Source organism: Rhinoraja longicauda, chromosome 17 (assembly GCF_053455715.1).
Source record: "Rhinoraja longicauda isolate Sanriku21f chromosome 17, sRhiLon1.1, whole genome shotgun sequence".
NCBI classification, from domain to species: domain Eukaryota; kingdom Metazoa; phylum Chordata; class Chondrichthyes; order Rajiformes; family Arhynchobatidae; genus Rhinoraja; species Rhinoraja longicauda.
The window spans coordinates 21,925,896-21,951,766 of record NC_135969.1 but is presented as its reverse complement, the minus strand read 5'-3'; the positions used below and the strand labels follow the sequence as shown (position 1 = coordinate 21,951,766).

The window sequence follows — 25,871 nt, the reverse complement described above, 5'->3', positions numbered from 1 at the left end:
TCCACCAAAGTGGATAACCTCACATTTATCCACACTAAACTGCATCTGCCCACTCACACAATCTGCCCAAGTCACCCTGCATCCTCATATCATCCTCCTCACAGTTCACACTGCCACCCAGCTTTGTGGCATCCACAAATTTGCTAATGTTACTTTTAATCCCTTCATCTAAGTCATTAATGTATATTGTAAATAGCTGCGGTCCCAGCACCGAGCCTTGCGGTACCCCACTAGTCACTGCCTGCCATTCTGAAAGGGACCCTTTAATCTCTACTCTTTGTTTCCTGTCTGCCAACCAATTTTCTATCCATGTCAGCACCCTACCCCCAATACCATGTGCTCTAATCTTGCCCACTAATCTCCTATGTGGGACTTTATTAAAGGCTTTCTGAAAGTCCAGGTACACTACATCCACTGGCTCTCCCTTGTCCATTTTCCTAGTTATATCGTCAAATAATTTCAGAAGATTAGTCAAGCATGATTTCCCCTTCGTAAATCCATGCTGACTCGGAACGATCCTGTTACCACTATCCAAATGTTCCGCAATTTCTTCTTTTATAATTGACTCCAGCATCTTCCCCACCACTGATGTCAGGCTAACTGGTCTATAATTTCCCGTTTTCTCTCACCCTCCTTTCTTAAAAATGGGATAACATTAGCTACCCTCCAATCAACGGGAACTGATCCTGAATCTATAGCACATTGGAAAATGATCAACAATGTGTCCACGATTTCTAGAGCCACTTAAGTACCCTGGGATGCAGACCATCAGGCCCTGGGGATTCATCAGCCTTCAGTCCCATCAGTCTACCCAACAGCATTTCCTGCCTAATGTCAATTTCCTTCAGTTCCTCCGTCACCCTAGGACCTCTGTCCACTAGTACATCTGGGAGATTGTTGGTGTCTTCCTTAGTGAAGACAGATCCAAAGTACCTGTTTAACTCGTCTGCCATTTCCTTGGTCCCCATAATAAATTCCACCTGCTTCTGTCTTCAAGGGACCCACATTTGTCAACTATTTTTTTCCTCTTCACGTACCTAAAGAAGTTCATAACTTAATTGATACAATATAAAAGCACCTAAACTATGAGCAAATATTCCCAGCATTACGAGGTGTCATCTCCATAAGATTGTGTGTTGCACAAGGGCACTTATTTGGATCTTCCAGGGTGACCAGGGGATTGTTAGTTGATTGCGACTTAAAATCGCCCAGAGTAAACATGCTAAAACCTTGACATTGTCCCTTGATCCAAATTAGGGAACTCTCCTGATGTCAACCTGAAATTAAAAACTGAAAAGGTTGGATATCTGAAACAAAAACGGAATGTGCTAGGAAAAAGTGCACGTCTCCGATGGAAGACTTCCCTTCAGTTCCACTGCCTTATTTGCAGAGTGCTTCCAGTTTTCTCTCTTGCAAGTCAAACAACTTTTCCGGCGCATCGCATCGGCCATGTTTGGTCCTCGTTTTGCCTCTTTCACAAGTCCTTCACATGCCACTATAATAGGTTTGCGGCTGTTTTTATTGCTGTTAAGGGAATGTGTACAATTAACACCGGTCTTTGCACGCATTTCGAAATGTTGGGGCCAAGTGGAGTTAGTTTTCAACCTTTGTGTTATAATTGAGTAAAAAATCAGGTCACTTTCAAGCCTTCACCCACATATTGGATCTGGAGGCTCCTCCCACATCAACCCCCTTCCTCCCATTGACTATACCCCAAGAAATGTACCGGGTTTTCACATCTGCTATTGTTTCAACCTAGCCTGCCTTTCTAGCAGGAACTGGGTGGCAATTCTAATAGAATTAAACTATTCTATATAGATCTGTATGCCTACTGTAAAATTTGCGCGATATCCTCGCATTGCGGAGCCATAATGCACCTGGTATTGACAGTCGAGGATCTGATGATGTCAGTGCGGGGCGGAGTGAGGGATGGCGCCGAACTGATGATGTCAGTGTGGGGCGGAGTGAGGGATCGTGCCGGCCTGATGATGTCAGTGCGGGGCGGAGTGAGGGATGGAGCCGAACCGATGATGTCAGTGTGGGGCGGAGTGAGGGATAGTGCCGGCCTGATGATGTCAGTGCGGGGCGGAGTGAGATATAGCGCCGACCTGATGATGTCAGTGCGGGGCGGGGACTGAGGCTGTGGCTCGACCGTAGCCTGTTATGCGGGCACTCGGCCATTCCGGCGGAGCCCCGATAGAAAAGTTCGGTGTCGAGGAGGCGACGCCAACTGTATTAGGAAACCCAAATCAATAGCATGTGCCCTGTAAACGCGAATTAGTCCCTGCCCCTACCGCCCTGGCACAGCTCTAGGCCAAGAGGCCCTGTTAGTGACTGAGAGCGGAGTGAAGCGAAGGCTGAAGCGGCGGAACTGTAACCCCGGGCTGCATCAGGAGTAGGCGCCAGGCCGGACAGACAGTGTGGCTCATGTGCGGCCCGGATCCCCTGTGTCATCCGCTGCTACTCTCCAGTCCGTAAGCCGTTGGGCCCTCCCTCCGCCCGAACAACAGCCATGAAACAGTACTTGCCGGTGGCACGGCAACACTTCTTGGCGGCGGCGGCCAGCACCAGCGTGGTGGTGAAGGCCCTGTGTGGCACGGTTCTGGCGTTGTACTGCCTCTCCTTCCTGACGAATACTGTACATGGACTGGGAGTAACCCCCGGCTACCTCTTCCCACCCAACTTCTGGCTGTGGACGCTGCTGACGCACGCCGTGGTGGAGAGCCACATCTGGGACGTGTGTGTCGGGTTGGGGGCTGTGGTGGTGGCTGGGAGGCTCCTCGAACCTCTCTGGGGAGCTCTGGAACTCCTGGTCTTCTTCGCGGTCATCAATGTGTCGGTTGGAATACTTGGAGGATTTTCTTATCTCCTGACCTACGTGGCGACTTTCAATCTGGATTACTTATTTACCGTACGCATTCATGGTATGTCGGGCTTTATTGGCGGAGTCCTGGTGGCTTTGAAGCAGACCATGGGAGACACGGTTGTACTCACTGTGCCACAGGTGCGGATGAAAGATGTTCCAATGATGGGTTTGCTCCTCGTTGCTATTTTGCGTTTGACGACATTGCTGAGTAGCTCTTTGTTGGCATCCTACGGGTATGGTGTACTGTCCAGCTGGGTTTACCTGCGCTTCTATCAGAAACATAGTCGCGGTCGAGGGGACATGTCTGACCACTTCGCATTCGCCACCTTCTTTCCCGAAATCTTCCAGCCGCTTGTCGCGATGGTGGCCAATATGATTTACAGCGTACTGGTGAAGATCAGAATATGTAAGAAGACAGTCAAACGATATGATGTTGGGGCACCGTCATCCATTACAATAAGCCTTCCTGGTACTGACCCACAGGACGCCGAACGGCGAAGGTACTAGTGCAATATCGTAACCAATTCCTCGTGTATCTTGGATTATAGAAATTCTTTAAATTGGGATTCCAGAAATAAACAAAATATTAGCTGTGCATAACCTGAACCAATGATTATACCTGAACAGGGCTCGACTTCCATATTGTACGTGGGATATGCTGTGTAGGTGGTGAGGGAGTAGAAGAAGAGACAAACCACTGTCTATCAAAAAGTAAAACAAAAACTGCAGATGTTGGAAGTCTGAAATAAGTTTAAAAAAACCAGAAATGCTCAGTTAGTTAGGTGCCATATTGGAGAGAGAAACAGAAATAATGTTTCAATTGATGATATTTCATCAACATTTGAAATTTAACGTATGCATGTCAGTTTCAGATTTTCACAGCTCTGACAAAAATTTCAATCATTAATCCCAGCTCCCACCACAGAAACCGTCTAATTAATTTTTCAATCTTTTCTGACATATTGTTCTTCCTGTGTTAATCTTCACTAGGGCCTGTCATCTTAATTTGCAAACTTCAAGTGAGTTAGGAAAATTTCAACCCACAAAAGGCTTTTAGCAGCATTGATAGAAAAGGTATTATATTGAAATATTTTCTTTGACTGGCGTTGTGTATCCCACGTTTTGGTACAAGGACAGACTTTTTTTCATGTGTATGTATATAGATGATTTTGTGGTTACAGGGCACAATTTCCAAATTTGACTTCTGACCCTAAACAAACATTATCAGCATAAGATATAAAAATTTCACTTGATAAACTTTGACATATATAAGTCATATATACAGTACAAAACAATATACCTATAATGCTTTCAGAATTGGAAGAGATGTATACCACAATTTTTCACATTTTTGGTCACACACGTGACTAAGAATGGCCCATTATAGTACAAGAGTACAAAGGAGTTATAAAGTGCTGGAGTAACTCAACTGGATAAGCAACATCTGTAGAGGGAATGGATGGGTGACTTTTTGCATCTATCCCCTCCACAGATGCTGCTGGACTCTGAATTCCTCTTGCACTTTGGTTTGCTCAAGTTTCCAACATCAGCAGTTTCTTGTGTCTCTACAAAATATCATGATGTATTGTGCACAGTTCTGGGTGATGCACGTTTGGACGAATTTAGGCACTGGAAAAGGCACAGAAGAGTTTGAATAAGATTCCAGGAATGACAGGCTTTAGGTTATGGAAAGACAAGAAACTGGGCTATTCTTGGAACAAGGGAGTTTGAAAAGTGATTTGGTGGAGGTATTGAGAATCTTAAAGAGTATGGAAAGCGAATGGTTCGTATTGGTGGAGCAGTAACAAAGTTTTATCAGAATTACAATTGGCCAAAGAAAAGAACCAAAAGTGACAAGAGAAAACTATTTTATTTACAATGTTCATAGCTAACCTATCAGGGATGGATGAGGTAGAGTCAATTTTGTGAGCCCAATAATGGGTATTTTACTAATGTTATTTTTGTCTCTGAAAGAGATGTATTTCAGATTGGAGGGTGGTAGAGTAATGCTCCCTCAGCAGTGTGCCAAAGGAGAGGTGAGGAAAATTTGCTAGATTTTTTCCTAGCAAGCGATCAACATCTAAAACGGAGAAATGTAAGGAAAATAGTTGACATCAATTAGTTAATATATAGTAGGGGAAATTTTGAGATCTTTTAAAAAAAATTACGAGATATTAAGTAAGAACACCAAATATTAATTTTATTTAAAAAAAACTGAAATGGTGGGGGAAAACGTAGGACAAGCAGCATCTGTGGAAAGAAAAGGTCAGCATTCTGGGTATGCAGCCCTTTGTCAGAATCCATTACCGACGCATTGATTGTTGCCTGACCTGAGTTTTTCCATTATTTTCCATCTTGATTTTGGACTTTTAGCATCTGTTTCTTTTGATTTCACAAAAGGAAGTTTGTTTGACAAACTTGATTATGGTGGGTTTTGGGTGGGGAAATCCCATGGATGTGGTATACATGGATTTTAGGGAAGCCTTTTTAATGAGCCTAGATTTTAAACTGTTCATCAACAATTGACTGAGGAAATGGGAGTATCCTAAAGACCTCAATATTAGCATTAGCCAGACAAAGACTTTTTAGATTTATTTTGATTCCTTAATTATTGAATTACTACTCTAACTACTCTGGACAATAATTGGGTGTGGTTCTTTTACATTTTGGGCATTTTTGTTTGTTTCTTACCCAGAATGTTGATAGTTTAACAAAAGACAGCTTTGCCTGTGTAGTAATGTGTGTGATTAGAAATAATAGATGGACGATTTTAAATTTTGGAGACCAATCACAATATAATTAAGTGTAAGCTAAAGATTGAAAAAACACAAGACAGAAGCAGTCATAACAAATTGGGTGAAAAAGCAGGATAATCATGGGACTAGGAAGCCCAAATGGGGAAAACAAAATCCAGATAAAGAAACAGACCAGCTGTGGGAGACCCCACTGATTCTCAGTAGAATTTAGGATTTTTATTCTAACTGTGTCAGTGTCGAGGCCGGAATTTAATTTCCATTTATAAATGCCCAGTGCAATAGATAAGACAGTACTGTATCCCAATACATTTATTCCTTTCTCTCGGTTACTTAACTAACCTATTCTCAATTGTTGAGATGCCTTTTGCTCCTGTTAAAACACTAAAAGCTGGAGAAATATTGAGTTATTATTGTAACAGTAATTCGTGGCTTGTTTGACAGTTTTAAGCATGACTGTGCAGTCACAATCAATACTGGACATGTGACAATCAGATGGTTTTGCACTCATTGCTAATTGGGTACTGACCTTTTAATCCAGATGATTTAACTAACTGAATTTAAATCCCCCAACTGTTATGTTCGGATTCAATTCAATATCTCCTGATCATTGATCCGGGCATTGTGGGAGGATAATCACAATGATTGTCTTAAATATTAAAAAATTAGAACAAAGGATGAGACATAGTTTTTATGTGTCGAAAAGAACTGCAGATGCTGGTTTAAATCGGAGGTAGATACATGCTGGAGTAACTCAGTGGGACAGGCAGCATCTCTGGAGAGAAGGAATGGGTGAGGTTTAGGGTCAAGACCCTTCAGACATAGTTTTTAACTGCAAATACACTAAAATAAGAGAGATGGTGTAATTTTGAAGGCTAGTAATGGAAACAAGGAGATATTAACAAAAGAGTGCCAAATGGAATTTAAGATCAGTAAATGAGGTGTTGCATTTTAACAAAGTTCTAAAGTGCATGTGATTTTTAAATTGTAGGAGACTTTGGGGATTGTTCAACTTTAAATGTTACAGTTTGTCGAGATGTGTTTTTGCAGCAAACAATATATTTGATTTGTATTAAGTAATATGGAATTAAAGTTGATGTAATCTCTAAGGATGTAAGCCCAGTGGTACGAATATTGATTTCTCTTACTTCAGATAGCCCTGGCATTCCCTCTCTCTATCCCTCCCCCACCCAGGTCGCACTAGCTTCTCATTTTCACCCTACAAATAGCTTACAAGGCCTGTTTCCTTTATCATCATTACATTTTCGCATATCTTTCATTCAATGTTATTTATCCACATCACTGTCTATATCTCTCGTTTCTAACCAGTCTGAAGTAGGGTCTCGACCCGAAACGTCACCCATTCCTTCTCTCCGGAGATGCTGCCTAACCCGCTGAGTTACTCCAGCATTTTGTGTCTATAATCTGTACAGACCTTGATAAACTATAATTGAAGTACTTCACAAAATTTTGGATTCTGCACCATAACACTATATTGAAAGCATAGACATTGTTCAAAGATTCACCAGGATTTGAGGAAATAAAATTTGGGGTCTTACAATGGAAAATACGTGATTGTGGAGGTAATTTGCTGGAATGTTGTTTTGAATTGATTCGAGTTGGCACATCCAGTAGTTAAGGAATGCAGACTGAAAAGCCTGGATACAAGAAAAATGTAAAAGACTGGAAGCTCAATATTTCTCCAACTTTCAGTCTTTTAACAGAAGCAAAGAGCCTGTCTATCATTGAGAGTAGATTAGTTAAGTAGCCAAGGGAGAGGGTAAGTGGATTGGGCATACAGGATTAGGATTCTATGCTAATTGAGAATAAATATCAACACAAAATAATTGATCCAAATGGACAGATACACTCTTAATTTCCATGTTCTGCACCATCATAAACCTACATGAGGAAATAAATTATGAAATTATTTGACCATTTCGACAAGTAATTACAAAGAATCTAGAACTTTCTTTGTTGGTTAAAGTGTGATTATGACCAAGGTGTGTTTGAATGTCTTAGATTTGACATTTTGTATGTACATGAGTGTAGTCGGTTCTTAGTGTCCTATGCAAGACATAGCTTTGTTTGCACAAGAAATTAAGAACTACTGTGCTCATAACAGTGCTATCCTAGTAGTGCATTGAGGTGTCAATCTAGATTTTGCTCAACTTTCTGCACAATGGCTTGAACCTTGTGAGTCTGTCTCTCTTAAAGGACTGATCTTATAACCCCTTGAAATTGCAGAACAATGAAGTGTCATATTTTAATTAGTACGTGTGCAGAATGAAAATGAGTAAGGATAGATGAATAGAAGATGGCAAGGTTGCCCAAGGCAGAATATAGTTGCCATAGACCTTACCATCAATTGACCCTGATGACAAAGGAAAGGAAGGACTAGTACAAGCACTAAAACCCGATGAAACGTTAGCGGACTAAGAAAGCACCATGTGGTTTAAATGATGGGAGCCAGGGTGTTGTACGGACAGAATAGAGATTTATGCTTGAACTTTTAAACATAGCTTTGAGACCCAAAGATTTGTTTTGAGATTAACCAAACTACAGTCACACTGTGGGTTTTCCTTGTTAGTAAACAACTGGATACTTTGATAGGCAGTATAAAATGGAGCACTAGTTGATAGCTTTGGTGATGGATTAAAGTTTAAATCAATTCAGAGTTTGACCACTTTCATATCTGGGGATTCAAAAGATCAACAGAGCAACTTCACTTTATTCCCAAATTCTTTGATGCCCTTTTAAATCCAAAATCCGAAACTAGGAATAGATGGCCCTCTGAGCAGTAAATTCCGAAAACTCGCAAAACCTCAAAGATTATTTTCATCCGAGTCCTGAAAAACTTGGTCTCACATTGTGAGCTCAAAATCTGGATTCTCCACCCAAGGGAAATAACTTTGCAACATATACTTTGTCACTCTTTATGTGGTCCACCTGTTTTGTTCTTGCTCGCAGGTTTACTTTTTCAATGTCAATTTTAGAACATTGAAAAATATAGCACAGGGTGGCACAGTTAATCAGTTGGTAGAGCTGCTGCCTCACAGCGCCGGAGTCCTGGGATTGATCCCTACTTTGGGTGTTGTCTGGCATGTGGTGACCTCGGGTGTATGGAGTTTACACGTTCTCCTGTGACCGAGTGTTTCCTCCCTCATCCCAAAAGATGTGCGGGATTGGCCTCGGTAAATTAAATTGCCCCAAATTGGCAGGGAGTGCTAAAGTAGGATAACAATAAACTAGTGAGAATAGGTGATCAATGGTCAGCAAGGACTCGGTGGGTACAAATGGCCTGCTTCCCAGCCGTATCTCTAAACTAAAACTAAACAAAAATTAGCTTAATAATTTTATTGGCCTCTGATCACCTCATTTTTCAAGTGAAAATTTTGGACAATTCCACTTAATATCTCCTCACATGACCAAGCCATCTTCCAGAACATTAGCCATGCCTAGGAAAAGTGTGTAGGAAAAAAACTGCAGATGCTGGTTTAAATCGAAGGTAGACACAAAATGCTGGAGTAACTCAGCGGGTCTGGCAGCATCTCCGGAGAGAAGGAATGGGTGAAGTTTCTGGTCGACCGCTGAGTGACCCTCCAGCATTTTGTGTCTACCATTAGCCAAGCCTATTTTTGTTGCATAAGCTACCTAGCATATATACACTTCTTTTGGTAATCAAACTAAAACCACAGTGTTGAAATACAGTGTCATTATTGTGTCCCATAAGGGATAGGAGTAGAATTAGGCCATTCAGCCCATCAAGTCTATTCCGCCATTCAATCATAGCTGATCTATCTCTCCCTCCTAACCCCATTCTCCTGCCATCTCCCCAGAACCTCTGACACCTGTGCTAATCAATAATCTATCTCTGCTCTGGCCTCCACAGCCTTCTGTGGCAAAGAATTCCACAGATTCGCCACCCTCTGACTAAAGAAATTTCTCCTCATCTCCTTCCGAAAAGAATGTCCTTTAATTCTGAGGCTATTACCTCTTGTCCTAAACTCTCCACTAGTGGAAACATCCTCTCCACATCCACTCTATTCAAGCCTTTTACTATTCTGTATGTTTCAATGAGGTTTCCCCTCATTCTTCTAAACTCCAGCGAGTACAGGCCCAGTGCCATCAAACGCTCATCATAGGTTAACCTACTCGTTCCTTGGATCATTCTTGTAAACCTCCTCTGGACCCGTTCCAGAGCCAGCACATCCTTCCTCAGATATGGTGCCCAAAAATTGCTCACAATATTCCCAATGCAGCCTTATCAGCGCCTTATGGAGCCTCAGCATTACATCCCTGTTTTTGTATACAAGCCCTCTTGAAATAAATGCTGGCATTGAGTTTGCTTTCTTTAGTACTGATTCGACTTCCCTTTTGGGAATCCTGCACCAGCGCTCCCAAGTCCCTTTCCACCTACGATTTCTGGATTCTCTCCCCTTTAGAAAATAGTCTACGCCTTTAGTCCAACTACCAAAATGCATGACTCCATACTTTGCTACACTATATGCCATCTGCCACTTCTCTGCCCACTCTCCCAGCCTGTTCAAGACCTTCTGCAGAGTCCCTGCTTTCTCTACACTACCTGCCCTTTTGCCTATTTTCGTGTCTGCCTCCCCCATCTCCCCAGGCAGCACATTTCAGGCACCCACCAACCTATGTGTGAAGAAAAAAGCTTGCTCTGCACATCTCCTTTACCCCTTTCACTTTAAAGCTATGCCCTCGAGTCTTTCGCATTTCTGAGTTCTAACTATCTACTCTATCTTCGCCTCTTCTATCAGGTCTCTTTTTAACATCTGGTGTTCCAGACCAATACAATCCAACTTTGTCCATCCTGTCCTTATAGCTCCCACTCTCGAATCCAGGTGTAATTTTGGTAAACCTCTTCTGCACCCTCTCCAAAAGGGGACGATCAGATCAACCAAACATTGCATAACTAAAGCCCAACAAAGCTGCAACTTCCTGACTCCTATACTCAATGGCCTGATCAATATGATACCTTGACCGCTCTTATCTACTTTTTGTTGCCACTTTCAGGAAGCAATGGACTTGAATCCCAAGGCCCTTTTCTTCATCAAAGCAGTCAAAAGTCCTGCCACCAACTATATACTTTCCCCCGTGCATTTGACTTCCCAAATGCAACATCTCACTTGCCCGGATTAAGCATCTCCATGATAAATATGGGTTGGAAAAAATGCAAAATAGTAGGGAACGTGATTTGCTTTAGTCAAGGGACTTGTGTTCATCACCAAGAATTGCTTGCTAGCACCACCACTGACTGAGCTGGCTGAAGCTTAAAGGACCTAGCTGCCAATAGCTAGATGAACTAGTAGTGAGAATTGACCTCTGTGACCATATTCTTGTCAACCTACCTGGAGCATCTATTCATGATAGAGTTGGAAGCAGTGATCAACTTTTTTTTGGACATAGTTCCATCCTCCAAGACACCCTCCACGGTGTTGAGTGGCATTACAAATGTGCAAACTGGAGTACACTCAGAACTAATCTGGTAATTCAACACTGGGCATCCATGAGGCACTGTGGACCTTCATTTGCAGAATAAATATACACTCTTACTATCAAGGAAGGGGATGATCCCAAGTTCAAAGGTGAATATAAAGGGCATGCTAGAGCAGCAACGGGCATATCTAAGAATGGTGAGGTGTCAGCCTGGTGCACCAGGGCGGCACGGTGGTGCAGCGGTAGAGTTGCTGCCTTACAGCGAATGCAGCGTCTTAGACCCGGGATCGATCCTGACCACGGGTGCTGTCTGTACGGAGTTTGTACGTTCTCCCCGTGACCCGCGTGGGTTTTCTCCGAGATCTTCGGTTTCCTCCCACACTCCAAAGATGTGCAGGCTTGTAGGTTAATTGGCTTGGTAAATGTAAAAAAAATTGTCCCTAATGGGTGTAGGATAGTGTTAGTGTGCGGGGATCGCTGGTCGGCGTGGACCTGGTGGGCCGAAAGGGCCTGTTTCCGCGCCGTATCTCTAAACTACACTAAACCTGCAACTCTGACATCTGCTAAGTGGCAAAAAAAGCATACAAGAGTCGGAGCTCAGTGATCTAGTCCAGAGTTTGGCTACTTGGGGGTCTATGGTATAATGGGACACCAACAAATGTTCTGGGAGATTGCAGATAGATGCAAGACTAATAGGGTTATCATAGTAGTGGATTTTAATTTTCCAAAAATAGACTGGGACTGCCATAATCCAAATGGCTTAGATGGGGTGGAATTTGTCAAGTGTGTTCAGAGTAAGTTAGGACTATTTCTTGGAGCGCAAGAGATTGAGGGGTGATATTTTAGAAGTGTATATTATCATGAGGGGAATAGATAAGGTGAATGCATTGTTTTATTCCCTAGGTAGGGGAATCAAGAACTGGAGGACATAGGTTTAAGTTGAGAGGAGAAAGATGTAATTGGAATTGAGGGGTAATTTTTTTCAGTGGGTAGTGGGTACATGGAACGAATTGTCAGAGGAAGTAGTTGAGGCCAATGCAATTACAACATTTAAAAGACACTTGGACAGGTGCATGGATCGGAATGTTTTGGATTGATATTGGGCAAACGTACAAATGGGATTAGTTTAGATGGGGCATCCTGGTCCTCATAAGCAATTTGGGATGATGGGCTTGCTTCCATGCTGTATAACGCACTCAACCAGTCTATTCGATCGAAGCTCTGCATCCTACTACATCTAATCATGAATGTGGTGGACAATTAACTGCTAATGGCTGGAAGCGGTCCCAAGGAAATCCCCATCCTCGGCCCAGCATGTGAGCTTGAAAGTCAAGGTTCAAGAATTCTTTACCATCGTCAGCCAGAAATGTGACATCAAGAAATGAGTGACTAGCAAATGCAATAGGGAATGGAATCAGACAACAGTATTTCTGAAGACCTGCACTCCAAAGACGTACGGGTATGTAGGTTAATTTGACTGGGTAAATGTTAAAAAAAAATAAAAAATTTAATTTAAATTTTTTTAAAGAAAATTGTCCCTAGTGTGTGTAGGATAGTGTTAATGTGCGAGGATCGCTGGGCGGCGCGGACTTGGTGGGCCGAAAAGGCCTGTTTCCGCGCTGTATATATATGATATATATGATATGAATGAGTACAATCCAAGCTGCACTAGCACTACACTAGCAATCACAATCTACCCAATTTATGTGTAAAATTAATCAAGTATGTCGTGTTCCCAAAAGGCAGGGCACATCAAACCCAGCTAATTACCGTCCAACCAGTCTCCCCTCAGTCATTAGAAAAATGATGGAGTGTGCAATGCTGTTAAAAACATAGAATTCCTATAAAGTTATGCCTCTTGGTATTTGATTTTTACATTTCGGAGGAAATGAACTGCAGATCCTAGTTTAAACCGAAGACAGACACAGTGCTGAAGTACCTCAGCGGGTCAGGCAGCATCTCTGGAGAAAAAGATTGGTTACGTTTTGGGTCAGGACCCTTCTTCACACTGAAAGTGGAGGTAAGGAAAGGGCAGAACAAAGCAGGACCAGCAAACCCCGATTACCAGTGACAACAGACCCCCTAATGACTCATTGTTGGCTGGAGAAGAGGTGATAATGAAGGGATACATGGATCTAAACAGTGGAACTAATAGGACATCTGGGGTGGGAGAGGGAGGGAATGCAAGAGTTACTTGAAATTAGAGAAATCAATATTCATACTGCTGGGTTGTAAGCTTCCCAAGCAAAATATGAGGTGTTCTACTTTATTAATTACAGATTTAAAAATATGTAACAGTCTGCACTCATTTCATGCATTTCCTCTCCTCATGTAAACTAAAATTACCTCGTGCCACACCTCTTGGAACAATTTAAAAACTCAGCGCAGGCAAGACCAGGCGCAGGTTCGGCAATCGTTTCGCTGAACACCTCCATTCAGTCCGCCTTAACCTACCTGATCTCCCAGTTGCTCAGCACTTTAACTCCCCCTCCCATTCCCAATCTGACCTTCCTGTCCTGGGCCTCCACCATTGTCAGAGTGAGGCCCAGTGCAAATTGGAGGAACAGCACCTCATATTTCGCTTGGGTAGCTTATTCTCCAGTAGTATGAATATTGACTTCTCTAACTTCAAATAGCCCTTGCTTTCCCTCTCTCCATTCCCTCCCCCTGCCCAGTTCTCCCACCAGTCCTATTGTTTCCGACTACGTTCTATCTGTGTCCCGCCCACTTCCCTGACATCAGTCTGAAAGCTCTCGACCCGAAACGTCACCCATTCCTTCTCTCCAGAGATGCTGCCTGTCCCGCTAAGTTACTCCAGCATTTTGTGTCTACCTTCGATTTAAGCCAGCATCTGCAGTTCTTTCCTACCTATAAATCTTCTCTGCAATCTTTTCAGCTTAACTTCCTGCCTGTAGAAGGGTGACCTGAACACAATACTCCAAATACAGCTTCACCAACATTTTGTACAACTTGGCAGAGATAAATATGTTTCTAGACATTGTCAGTGCAGGAAGGAGACACTGGAGTAAAAAATATCAGCCATGATCTCATTGAAATAGAGAGAATTCAGAGAACTATTCGTGAGCCGCACTTCAGTGGCAGGGAATCAATTGGAGAGAATTCTTCGAGATATGATAGCCAGCACAGCTTTGGACATGACAGGTCATATCTCAATAACGATTGAGTTTTTAGAAGAGGTGACAAAGGAGATCGATGAAGGACTTCAAAGACATACAGGTTTATAGGTTAATTGGCATGGTATAAATGTAAATTGTCCCCAGTGAGTAGGATAGTGTTAGTGTGCAGGGATCGCTAGTTGGTGTGAACATGGTGGGCCGAAGGGCCTGTTTCTCCTCTGTATCTCTAAACTAAACTTAAAAGATAGGATTGTGGCGCGTCGAGAGAGGCCTGAAATAAAGGCAAGGAGCCGGGTATTTTGGGGCGTTTGATTTATTACTCAATTATCAGACGGGTCGAGTCTGCTGGGATGGCTTCGCGCCCAAAACCTTGTCCTTATATACCTAGTCCCGGACCGCCCCCCTGGACTGGTCCATTCCCGTGCCGAGGGGTCGGTAGTGGTATGGCCCGACCCTTGGGAGCCGCCACAGGACCCCCCCCAGAACCGGAGGCACGAACCGCACTGGTGGTCGCACAACCCGACCAGACCGCGTACGGAAATCGGTCGACAGAGGGGCCGGCGGAGGCACAGTTGGAGGGACAGGTGGTGGGACCCGCAAAGGGGGGCGACCTCGTGGCCGAGGCTGGTCAATGTCTAAGTGGGCCGGCTTCAGGCGGTCAATTGACACGGCCTCCGGCTGGCGCCCCATGTCCAAGACAAAGGTTGTCTGTCCGTGCTCCAGCACCCGGTACGGGCCCTCATACTGCCTCTGGAGTGGCGTCCGGTGGGCGTCACGGCGCAGGAACACAAAGGCACAGTCCCGGAGGGCCGATGGCACGTAAGGGCGGAATGTCCCATGGCGGGACGTCGGCACCGGTGCGAGCTTGCCAACTCGCTCTCAAAGGCGCTGTAGGGTGGATGAGGGCGGTTCCTCTCGCCCCGGCAACGAGGGCACGAACTCCCCGGGCACCGTGAGCGGGGACCCGTATACGAGCTCCGCTGATGATGAAGCCAGGTCCTCCTTGGGCGCAGTCCGGATGCCCAGCAAGACCCATGGTAGCTCGTCCATCCAGTCGGGGCCGGAGAGTCGCGCCTTCAGCGCTGTCTTCAGCTGCCGGTGGAACCTCTCCACCAGGCCGTTTGACTGCGGGTGATAGGTCGTGGTGTGGTGCAGCCGCACGCCCAACAGGTGGGCCATGGCCGACCACAGCTCAGAAGTGAACTGTGGCCCCCGGTCCGATGAGATGACCACCGGCACCCCAAAGCGAGCGATCCAGTGCGCAGCCAACGCACGAGCGCATGTAGCTGTGGCTGTGTCGGCTAGCGGTATGGCCTCCAGCCACCGTGTGAAGCGGTCCACCACCGTGAGGAGGTGTGTGATGCCCCGGGACGGCGGGAGAGGTCCCACAATGTCCACGTGCAGGTGGTCGAAACGCCTGCAGGGTAGACCGATCTCCTGGAGTGGCGCCCGGACGTGGCGTTGAATCTTCGCCGTCTGGCACGGAATGCAGGTGCGGGCCCAGTGGCCAACCTGCTTGTGCAGACCGTGCCACATGAACCGCGCAGCTACCAGTGCGGTCGTTGCCCGGATGGATGGGTGAGCCAGCCTGTGGACCACGCCGAACACCCTCCGGCGCCACGTGGCCGGGACGATGGGGCGCGGATGACCTGCCGACACATCGCACAGTATCGGGGGCCGAGGGGGACATCCTCAAGGCGGAGGCCAGAGATGGCAGTCCGGTAGGCGGGCATCTCCCCGTCCGTTAGCTGGGCCTCCGCCAGGGCAGAATAATCAATGCCGGGCGCCACTTCTAAAACGGCATTGATGGCGGGGCGAGACAACGCGTCGGCCACCCGGTTTTCCTTCCCCTCGATGAAGTGGATGGAAGTGGTGAACTCCGAGATGTACGCCAACTGGCGCTGCTGTCGGGCGGACCACGGGTCGGAGACCTTTGCCAGGGCGAACGTGAGCGGCTTGTGGTCCGTGTATGCGGTGAACGGGCGGCCCTCCAGGAAATAGCGGAAGTGGCGCACGGCCAGGTACGGCTAGGAGCTCGCGGTCAAATGCGCTGTACTTCCTCTGGGCGTTGTTGAGGTGCCGGCTGAAGAAGGCCAGGGGGCGCCAACCCCCGTCCGTCAATTGCTCCAGTACGGCACCAATCGCCGACTCTGAGGCATCCACCGTAAGGGCTGTCGAGGCATCCTCCCATGGGTGAACCAGCAGCACAGCCCGAGCCAGGTCCTCCTTCGCGCCATCGAAAGCTGTTACCGCCTCGTCGGTCCACATGACGTTTTTACGCTTCCCCGCCAGCAGCTCGTATAACGGCCGCATGATGTGGGCCGCGGATGGCAGGAACCGGTGATAAAACGCCACCATGCCGACGAACTCCTGCAGACCGCGCACCGGCGGATGGCGTCGATTTTGTCCAGCAGGGGAACCACGCCTTGCGAGGACACACGGTGGCCGAGAAAGTCAATTGTGGCCACGCCAAAGCGGCACTTGGCGAGGTTGATAGCCAACCCGTGCTCGCTGAGCCGCTGAAAGAGCTGCCGGAGGTGGGCACAGTGCTCCTGCCGTGAGGGGCTACCAAGATGTCGTCGAGGTAGACGAACAGGAAATCCAGCCCGCGACACACGCCGTCCATTAACCGTTGGAATGCCTGCGCGGCGTTCTTGAGGCCGAACGGCATCCGTATGAACTCGTACAGTCCGAAAGGCGTGATGATTGCCGTCTTGGGCACATCCTCCGGGTGGACCGGGATCTGGTTGTAGCCTCGCACCAGATCCACCTTCGAGAATATCGTGGCCCCGGATGTGGGGCACGGGGTATCGGTCCTCGGCGGTAGCGACGTTCAGCCGCCGATAATCCCCGCAAGGACTCCAGCCCCCGTTTGCCTTGGGGACCATGTGGAGTGGGGATGCCCATGGGCTGTTGGAAGGGCGGACGATCCCCAAGGACTCCATCATGCGGAACTCCTGCCGTGCCAGGCGTAGCTTCTCAGGCGGCAGTCGGCGTGCTCGTGCGTGGAGGGGTGGGCCGGTAGTTATTATATAATGGACCACCCCGTGCTTGGGGGTCGACGACCGGAATTGCGGGGCCATAACATCCGGGAATTCCGCCAGAACCCGAGCGAAATGGCAGTCCACGGACGACAGCGGGCGTACAATGGGCTCATTCAGCCGCAACGCAATGGGCCACATCGTGGCGGCGTGGACCAAGCGCTGCAGCCTGACGTCCACCAGGAGAGAATGAGCCCTCAAAGTCAGCCCCGAGCAACGGCTGGGAGACGTCGGCGATGGTAAACTGCCACGTGAAATGACTGGCGCCAAAAACGATGTGGACTGTGCGGACGCCATAAGTCCGAATGTGGCTCCCTTTTGCAGCGGTATGGATGGGGCCTCGCTTCCCAGAACGAATGTCCAGCAGCGAAGGGGGCAGGACGCTCAGCTCCGACCCAGTATCCACGAGGAAGCGGCCCCCGGAGCGCCGATCCCAGGCGAAGAGGTGGTGAATCTGGCCGGCCGTCGCGGGGACTATTGGCAGCCGGCCCCGGCGTTTCCCGGGAACGTGCACGGCTGGCGGCATTGTCGGGCTGCAGCACCCCAGCGCTGGTGGTAATAACACCAGTGCCTCCTGCTGGTGCTGGCTGGAGCCTGCTGGTGTGGGACTGCAGGTGCATGTGCAGGTGCAGGACCCGCAATGGCCACCGGGAGCGATCTTGCAGGCCTCCGGGGCGTAGCTGTCACTCCTTCCACAGCTCCCCCGCCCGACCGGAGAAAATCGGGCGCTGCTCGAGTGACGTTTAGCGCTCTGACGTCATCACGGCACGCCACCCACAGCCCGTCCGCGCGCCTGCCGAGGGCCCGGGTGTCATCGAAGGAGGCGTCTGTGAGCTGCAGGCGGATGTCGGCCGGCAGCAGGTGCAGGTAAGTGTACTCGAACATTAGGCACGGTCTGTGCCCGTCGAGCAACGCGACCATCTCCTTCAGGAGGCTAGATGGGCGCCGGTCACTGAGGCCTGGCATGTGGAAGAGCCTTTCGGCCCGCTCCATTCTCGTTAGCCCGTAGGTTTGGAGCAGCAGCTCCTTAAGGGCTTTATACTTATCGTGTACTGGGGGGTCCTGGAGGAACTCCGTGACCTCTTCGGCCGTGTCCTGGTCAAGGGCTCCCACCAGGTGGAAAAAACGGGTGTCATCCGTTGTGATGCCCCGCAGCTGGAACTAGGCCTCCACTTGGTAAAACCAAACGTGAGCCCGGGTGGTCCAGAAAGTCGGGAGCCTGGTGCCTACCGCGTCGACAGCTGCGGCCTGGTCGGCCTGCGAGCTGGACGGACGGTCGGCTTTCGATCGTGTGTCCATCCTACTATGAATGGACCGTCGAGGTCACCAATGTGGCGCGTCGAGAGAGGCCCGAAATAAAGGCAAGGAGCCGGGTATTTCGGGGCGTTTGATTTATTACTCAGTTATCAGACGGGTCGAGTCTGCTGGGATGGCTTCGCGCCCAAAACCTTGTCCTTATATACCTAGTCCCGGACCGCCCCCCCGAGGACTGGTCCATTCCCGTGCCGAGGGGTCGGTAGTGGTATGGCCCGACCCTTGGGAGCCGCCACAGGATGGTGGATGTTGTGTGCATGGATTTTAGTAAGGCTTTTTACAAGGTCCCTCATGGTAGGCTTATCCAGAAGATTAGGATGTACGGGATTAATGACGACTTGGCCATAGGAATTCAGAACTAGTTTATTCAGAAGATGAGGGTTGTGATGGAAGGTGGATATTCTGGCTGGAGGTCAGTGACCAGTGGAGATCTGCAGGGATATGTGCTGGGACCTCTGTTTGTGAAATAAACGGCCTAGCCATAAATGTAAATGGGTTGGTGAGTAAGTTTGCTGACAACACCAAAACTGGAGGAGTTGCTGACAGTGAAGAAGGCTGCCAGGAGATACAATGGGACATAGAACAGCTGCAGAACTGGGCAGAGAAATGGCAGATGGAATTTAACCCAAACAAGTGTGAGATTTTGTACTTTGGGGGACTGAATGTAAGGAGAGTGTATACAGTTAATGGTAAAACCCTTAAAGGCATTGATATACAGAGGGATCTTGGAGTCCAAGTTCGTAGCTCGCCAAAAGTGGCAGCACAAGTAGATAGGGTGGTAAAGAAGGCATATGGTATGCTTGCCTTCATTGCTAGGGGCATTGAACATGAGAGTCAAAGTCACGATGCAGCTCTCTATGACTTTGGAGTAATGTGTACAGTTCTGGTTGCCCCATTACAGGAAAGATGTGGAAGCTCTGGAAAGGGTGCAGAGGGGATTTACCATAATGCTGCCAAGATTAGAGGATTTCAGCGACAGGGAGAGATTGGATAGACAGATTGTTTTCTTTGGAATGTTGGCAGATGAGGGAAGACTTGATTGAAGAATTTAAACATGAAGGGTAGATAGGGTAGTAGGGTAGACAGTCAGAACCTTTTTCCAGGGTGGAAATATGAAACACTAGAGGGCATAGTTATAAGGTGACAGGGGGAAAGTTTAATGGGGATGTGCAGGGCAAGGTTTTATTTACATTTAGTAGTGTCTGGAACGCATTGCCAGAGGTGATGGTGGAGGCAGATACAATGGTGATGTTTAACAGGCTTTTTGATAGGATGTGCAGGGAATAGAGGGATAGGGATCATGTCAGGCAGATGAGATCTGAGATGAGATCTGTTTAACTAGGCATCCTGTTTGACACAAGCATTGTAGACCTACGGGCATGTTCCTGTGCTGTGCTGTTCTATGTTTTATGAACAGTGGCATAGGTACCAATGCCAAAAGCCCAATTCCTGGCCCTTTTATGTGTATTATGAAGATCCTTTGCATGGATCTTCCTTGGATTTGTTTAGAACTAAGATTTGTCAGTTTGTAACTGAAAAAATATTTTAAGTTGCAAGTTTGTTCCAAGAGTTAGAACTGGTGGATGCATCTGAATTTCGTGTTAACAGTTCCAGTTTGTTGGATTTGGAATCTTTCAATTCCTTATGTGTTGACTGTATAAAATTTGCAGTTTGCATAACCTTGATTATTTTATTTTATTTCAGACAATTGGCATTGAAAGCTTTGAATGAACGGCTGAAACGTGTTGAAGACCAAGTAGCTTGGCCCAGTATGGATGAAGATGACAAAGATGATTTATCTGATATGCCTTTGCTTCCAGAGACCAGCAGGTGTGATGGAGGTGATTCTGGGGCAGCTGAACACAATGCATTCCCAGGTCATTCATCGGGATCTTAGAAGATCTTTAACAAATGACTTAACCAGTTGGATGGAAGCGAAAGAGGGTTTAACGCTGCACAGATTTGCATCAGTACTTTTATCTCCAGCACTTATGATCTGTATGGAAAATAAATTTGTCAGTAAAAAGACTATAATTTCCTGTGCAGCTGTGGTGTTCATCGCCAAAGCTTCAGCAGGATTGGATGGTTTTTAACTCTCGCAGTTGGCTATAACAATTGGAAATGGCATTTGAACTGGTAATGAATTAGATACAATCTTTGCTGTTAGTTCTAAAAATTAATTAATTTACAGTTTTATTTTGAAATGTCCTTTTTTGATTAGAAAGAACAGATATTTAAATTATATAAATGCAATGTAGTGAAGATGTTTGGCAGACGGAGTGGGAGCAGAGAGGGAAAGGATGGGGAAAAGGAGCTTGCTGTCATTGAGATTAAAAGGAACAGAGCAAAACCACAGCTTTGGTCCCAGGTTGACCGTTGGATAATGTGCCAAAATGTGCATCCCCTCATTTATGACATCTTGATATCGATGGGAAATGGAATTCCTATGGCACTAGTTTTTTTTTATCTCTGGGGAACTGTTATTGGATTGGAGCTTGTCGTATTCATTGAATTGGATTCACCTTTTGCAATTATATTTTCACTCTCTTCCTGGTATCATGTATCTGCAAGATTGGTAACATTCCAAGTTTATTTGATCGTAATAGTAAAGATAACATAATTAGATCATGTTGGATAGTTTGATTTCCCCTTACTATCAGTTTATTTGCATATTGAGTTTCCTTTTCTGCCGCCATTCTGGCTCTTTTAATGTTAATGGTTCTCAGTAAAATATTGCTTCAAATTGGTTGCAGATTTTCTCTGGGGAGCAGAGGTGTGCCTCACACTCAGCGCCTCACTATGGAATAGGTTTGGAAGATTGCCTATTAAAAGGGCTAGCTAATTATTGTGCTGGTTCTGAATTTTTTTGCATAAAACTATGAAAGCAATAGTTATAAGCATTCTGGGAGTTAGGCTGACGGGTGTATGATATTCTAAATCCTCTGCAATTGCAAAAGGGTAGTGAAAGTTCATGAAAACCATATAAGCCTCTGTCATGGGTTTTTAATAATATAAAAGTTCCTTATTTTTGTCACATGTATATATAAAAATAGTCTCTTATTGAAATGGGTCAGGAGTTTAGTCCCAAACTGAAGCATTAACCAGGAGAGAGCTGAGAAACAAACAATTGGACAAATTTCTATTTAGCTTCTGATAGAGCAAAAATAGTAAATCTTTCTAAAATGTGATCAGATCAGTATAAAAATGAATTATTTTTGCAGAGTCCTATTGGCATATGGGATTGACAAAGCCACTTCATTTTTAGTGCAATACTTTGTGCACAGTGCAGTGCACTCTCATAGTTTTGCAGCTCACTCTGTACCAAGTCCATTCTAATTTTGTTTACATTTGATCATTTTGGAAAATGGAGCTAGTAGGAAATAGCTACAGGTTGAACACCAATTTTCCAGCACCATTGGTTCCAGAGACTTTCTGGATTATCCATTTTTCTGGATCGACAGAGGTCATATGATAATGAAATGACAATACACCCCTGGTCTGCTAATGACACCTCTCCCCTGTCTCCAAAACACCATGGAATACCAGAAGCTGAAATTAAATATAAAATGTGAACCGAATGTGAATGGAATGACCTGCTGACCCATCCCCAGCTCCCACCGTCTCCCTGGCCTTTTAGAGCCCCAACATTCAACTCCACTCCTGACTGGCAAAGTGCACCAACGAGCCTGTATGTTTTGGTGAGATGGCTGTTGTGGCTCACGGTATAACCTCTGGGGACAGCCCTTTCTTTGGGTCACCACCACTACCTCCTTCTCCCCTGGAATCACCAACATACTCCACCTTGGAAACGACAGCAGGTGAGGGTGAGGTTGACCCATGGTGACTCTGTCGAGTGCATTCTGTCGGTGGGGCCAAATGAAGAAAATGCTGTTCCCGGGAGCTACAACATGAGCCGCAACAAAAGCCGCATGAACCGGTGAAGAAAGGCTCGCTGGTGCATTCCAGCGGCAGCATCGGTGCCTAGTTTTGAAGTGAAATGACACAAAGTGCTGGTGTAACTCAGCCAACTTATTCAGTCTGAGGAGGAGTCCTGAAGTCATCTATCCGTGTTCTCCAGAGATCCTGACCCGCTGAATTATTCCAGCACTTTGTGTCTTTTTGGTGGGTGAAGAAGGGCTCGGTGGTGCACCTTGCGAGTCGGGAGTGGGGTCGGAAGCCAGGGCTCTAAATGGTCGGAGAGATGGTGCAAGCTGGGAATGGGTCGGTCAGTCCATCCATTATATCCGACATCTGTTATAAGGGGGGTCATTAAATGAGGGTTTAAGATTATCTTTGCGAAACAGGAGAGATGATTGAGAGCATAGTTGATTCTTTCACGATGGAGGGACATGACTGGAAAGAGCGCTCGCCACTCGCAATGCCATCTGTGGCTGCTCAGGGAATTTTGTCCGGATTATTGGGGGTGGGCAGACTATCAGTTGCTGGAAAATCAGTGTTCAACTTGTATCATTGTTAAAACAATGTTAACACATTTAAATGTGTAAGATACTTTAATGTAAGATTCTTAAAGAATGAGTATTAGTCTCATCTAAGTCATTTAATGTTTTATTTTCATATTCTGTGGGCGAATTGTCATTGACTTAATGTATTTTTTTAATCAGCATTTATGGGGGAAGAACTGCTCATTCCGACTGGATTTCACTTAACGACAAATTGTAGGTTTCTTTTTATTTATCCACCTTTATCATTGCTGATCAGTCCAATAAACTTTGCAGTCTCGTGTTCACTTTTCATACCCCTCAAAATGCTTTTCAGCCAAATTGATAAACTATGCTTTTTTCTATTTTTCTTTTGCGTGTTGCGCTTGCAAGTGATAGTGTAGGAAATGTTGTCGATTGTTATTGGATTAATAATCCAGAGAATGCAAATTCAAATCCCACCAGTTTTCAAGTTTTGATTCAGCTATTGCTTAATCTGAAGGAGAAAAGCTGCTTATTGGTGAAATAATAATAGTAAACACTTTTATCACTAAAATCTTGGATGTTGATTTGTCATTCAATATTAACTAGTTCATTGATGCCCTTTAATGAAGGGGAGATGCTCCCTCTTGTCGTGTATAACCTAAATTTTACTCCAGTTTCACATCATTTGCTGACACTACTTCCCTCTCCTTCAGTCCAACGTGCTATGCTTTGACTATCTCTGATGACTAATAATAGAAAATAAACTGATTTTGAAAAAATACAACTAAAATATCAAACAATATTATTTTAATAATATTTTATTATAAAATAATAATTAATTAAAGTAAAGAGCCAATTTAAAAAATGGCATTGATTGCAAGGAGCTGCATATTTGGGTGACAATGTCTGATAGTAAAGACCAGCAAAATGGAAAAGGGATGAAGCTTGTGTTTGTACATGCTTGGAGCCTAAGAACCATGTGTTCATCAATACATTTCACTGAATCATCTAAGAAGATGGACCTTTCACTTAATAGCTTCAAAACAAAAGTGCTCTACAACCCTTCCCCCACTGCACAATGCCATATGATAAAGATTCACAATGAGATCTATGATACATGTGATTCCTCCTTATCTTAGTGTTAAGGAAAAGGACGTTGAAGATTATTACCTCAAACCCAGCACATACCTTGCAGTCTACTGCCAGCAGTGATCCCTGCCCTCTATGCATGAGACATGGACTATCTAGAGCAGATAGCTCATGGCACCAAAACGTTAACACCACTATATCCTTCAAATCCATTGGAAGGATGTGTGAACTAACATCCCCAGCGTTACGGTCCTAGTTGTATCTTGTCATCTCTTATTGGGCAGCACGATTTGCATTGACTTAAGAATGCCAAAACATTGTTTATTTTGGCTGTTGGGAGAAGAGGTTCAAGGATATGCTCAAACCACTTTGGGGGGGAAAAATGATTGTTCAAAATAGAAAAGAAACATTCAGGATTGCAGTGAAAAGCATGAGTGGATCTGTTTTTCAGCAAAGGTCTTGAAATCCAGCCTAAGTGGGGCTTCAGCAGTAGCATGTTCCATAACCTGGCACAACCACAGCAATCCCACTAAAATAAATGTAGATGTCTGCTGGTAGAAAAAAGCTTGGGCAGGGACCAGCGATTTCAGGGCAATGCAAGATCTGGAATGGTGCCTGTCACTTGGTTTGGTCCAATCAATGGCTTCCTGTAGTGTCCCTAATCCTCCAGAGATTAAGATCTTCATTCATTTTTTCAATTAATTTCTGCATGCTTTCTACAGTGCATCTGTGGAGGTTGTTGGGGACATGCCAGAATTCCTAAACCTTCTGAGGAAGTAGAGGCGTTGGTTTGCTTTCTTGACCATTGATTCGATGTGGCTGGTCCAGGACAAATTGTTGGTGATATTTATTCCTTCCTGGCATAATTAATAAATTTGCAGATAACAGGGAGTCTGGTGGATAGGATAGTGTGGAGGCTATAGGGTATTTTCATTTTTTTGTTGCAATGGCCAATGGGGTTTAATCCAGATAAATGTGAGGTGAAGCATTGTTGGGAATACTAATTAGGATAGAACATGTAGCATCACTGTTGGGATCCTCAGGACACTTCCTAATTATTCATGTGCAAAGATCTTTGAAGGTGTCAGTGGAGGTAGATAATGTGGTTAAGAAATGGGATTTTGGCCTTCATTAGTCAGGACATTGAATACAATTGGAGGGTGGATATGCTCCATCCTTATAAAACATTGGTTAGACTCCAGCAGGGCTATTGTGTCCAGTTCTGGTCATCACATAGCCAAATTAGATATTACACACCATTTATGAGAAAATTCACCACCAATTACAGATCAATTGAGGAAAAGAGTATTGGAAGTTCATGATCTCAATCCTAACACAAAACTCGTGTACTGGGCAGCAATGACCCTGTCCTCTATACCTGGAACACATACAGTAGAAATTTCAAGATGCTGGAAAGATATAATCATTGCTGTCTTTACAAAATTCACCGGAAGGATAAGCAGATCAACATCAGGATCTTCACTCGAAGCTATCATCCCCAGATTGAAACAGTGATTACACTCAGTTTGTTACATTTGGCAGGTTGTATCTTGCATCTGGCTGGAAGATGTAACCAAAGTGACGGCCGAAAGGATTTAAAGGTGTTTTCGAACTATTTTTGAAGAATTGCAATATCCCCACTAACTCTTGGGAATCTCTGTCCCATGCCCCATAAAGTATATAGTAAGCCTTCAGAATGGCATTGAGAGGCTTGAGTCCATGCATCAGGAGCACATGGAGAACAGTAAAAGGAACGCAACAGCTCGTAAGCTACCTAATTGCCCCCA

General features: G+C 45.5%; 1 protein-coding gene across 1 annotated transcript; it reads left to right on the top strand.

Annotated features, from left to right (window-relative positions):
* The first annotated feature begins 2,115 nt into the window (after positions 1-2,115).
* Positions 2,116-23,712, top strand: tmem115 (transmembrane protein 115). The gene is made up of 2 exons (XM_078414332.1): positions 2,116-3,366; positions 20,276-23,712. Exons 1-2 carry the CDS (start codon positions 2,513-2,515, stop codon positions 20,466-20,468), a joined length of 1,047 nt encoding a protein of 348 aa, XP_078270458.1. The 5' UTR covers positions 2,116-2,512; the 3' UTR covers positions 20,469-23,712.
* The last annotated feature ends 2,159 nt before the right edge of the window (positions 23,713-25,871 follow it).

Bases quoted from the DNA above. Each gene is read 5' to 3' on its own strand.
- tmem115 (XM_078414332.1), top strand. From the start codon at position 2,513: ATGAAACAGTACTTGCCGGTGGCACGGCAACACTTCTTGGCGGCGGCG. The intron at 3,367-20,275 runs GTACTAGTGCAA...ATTTTATTTCAG, and splicing joins CAGGACGCCGAACGGCGAAG to ACAATTGGCATTGAAAGCTT.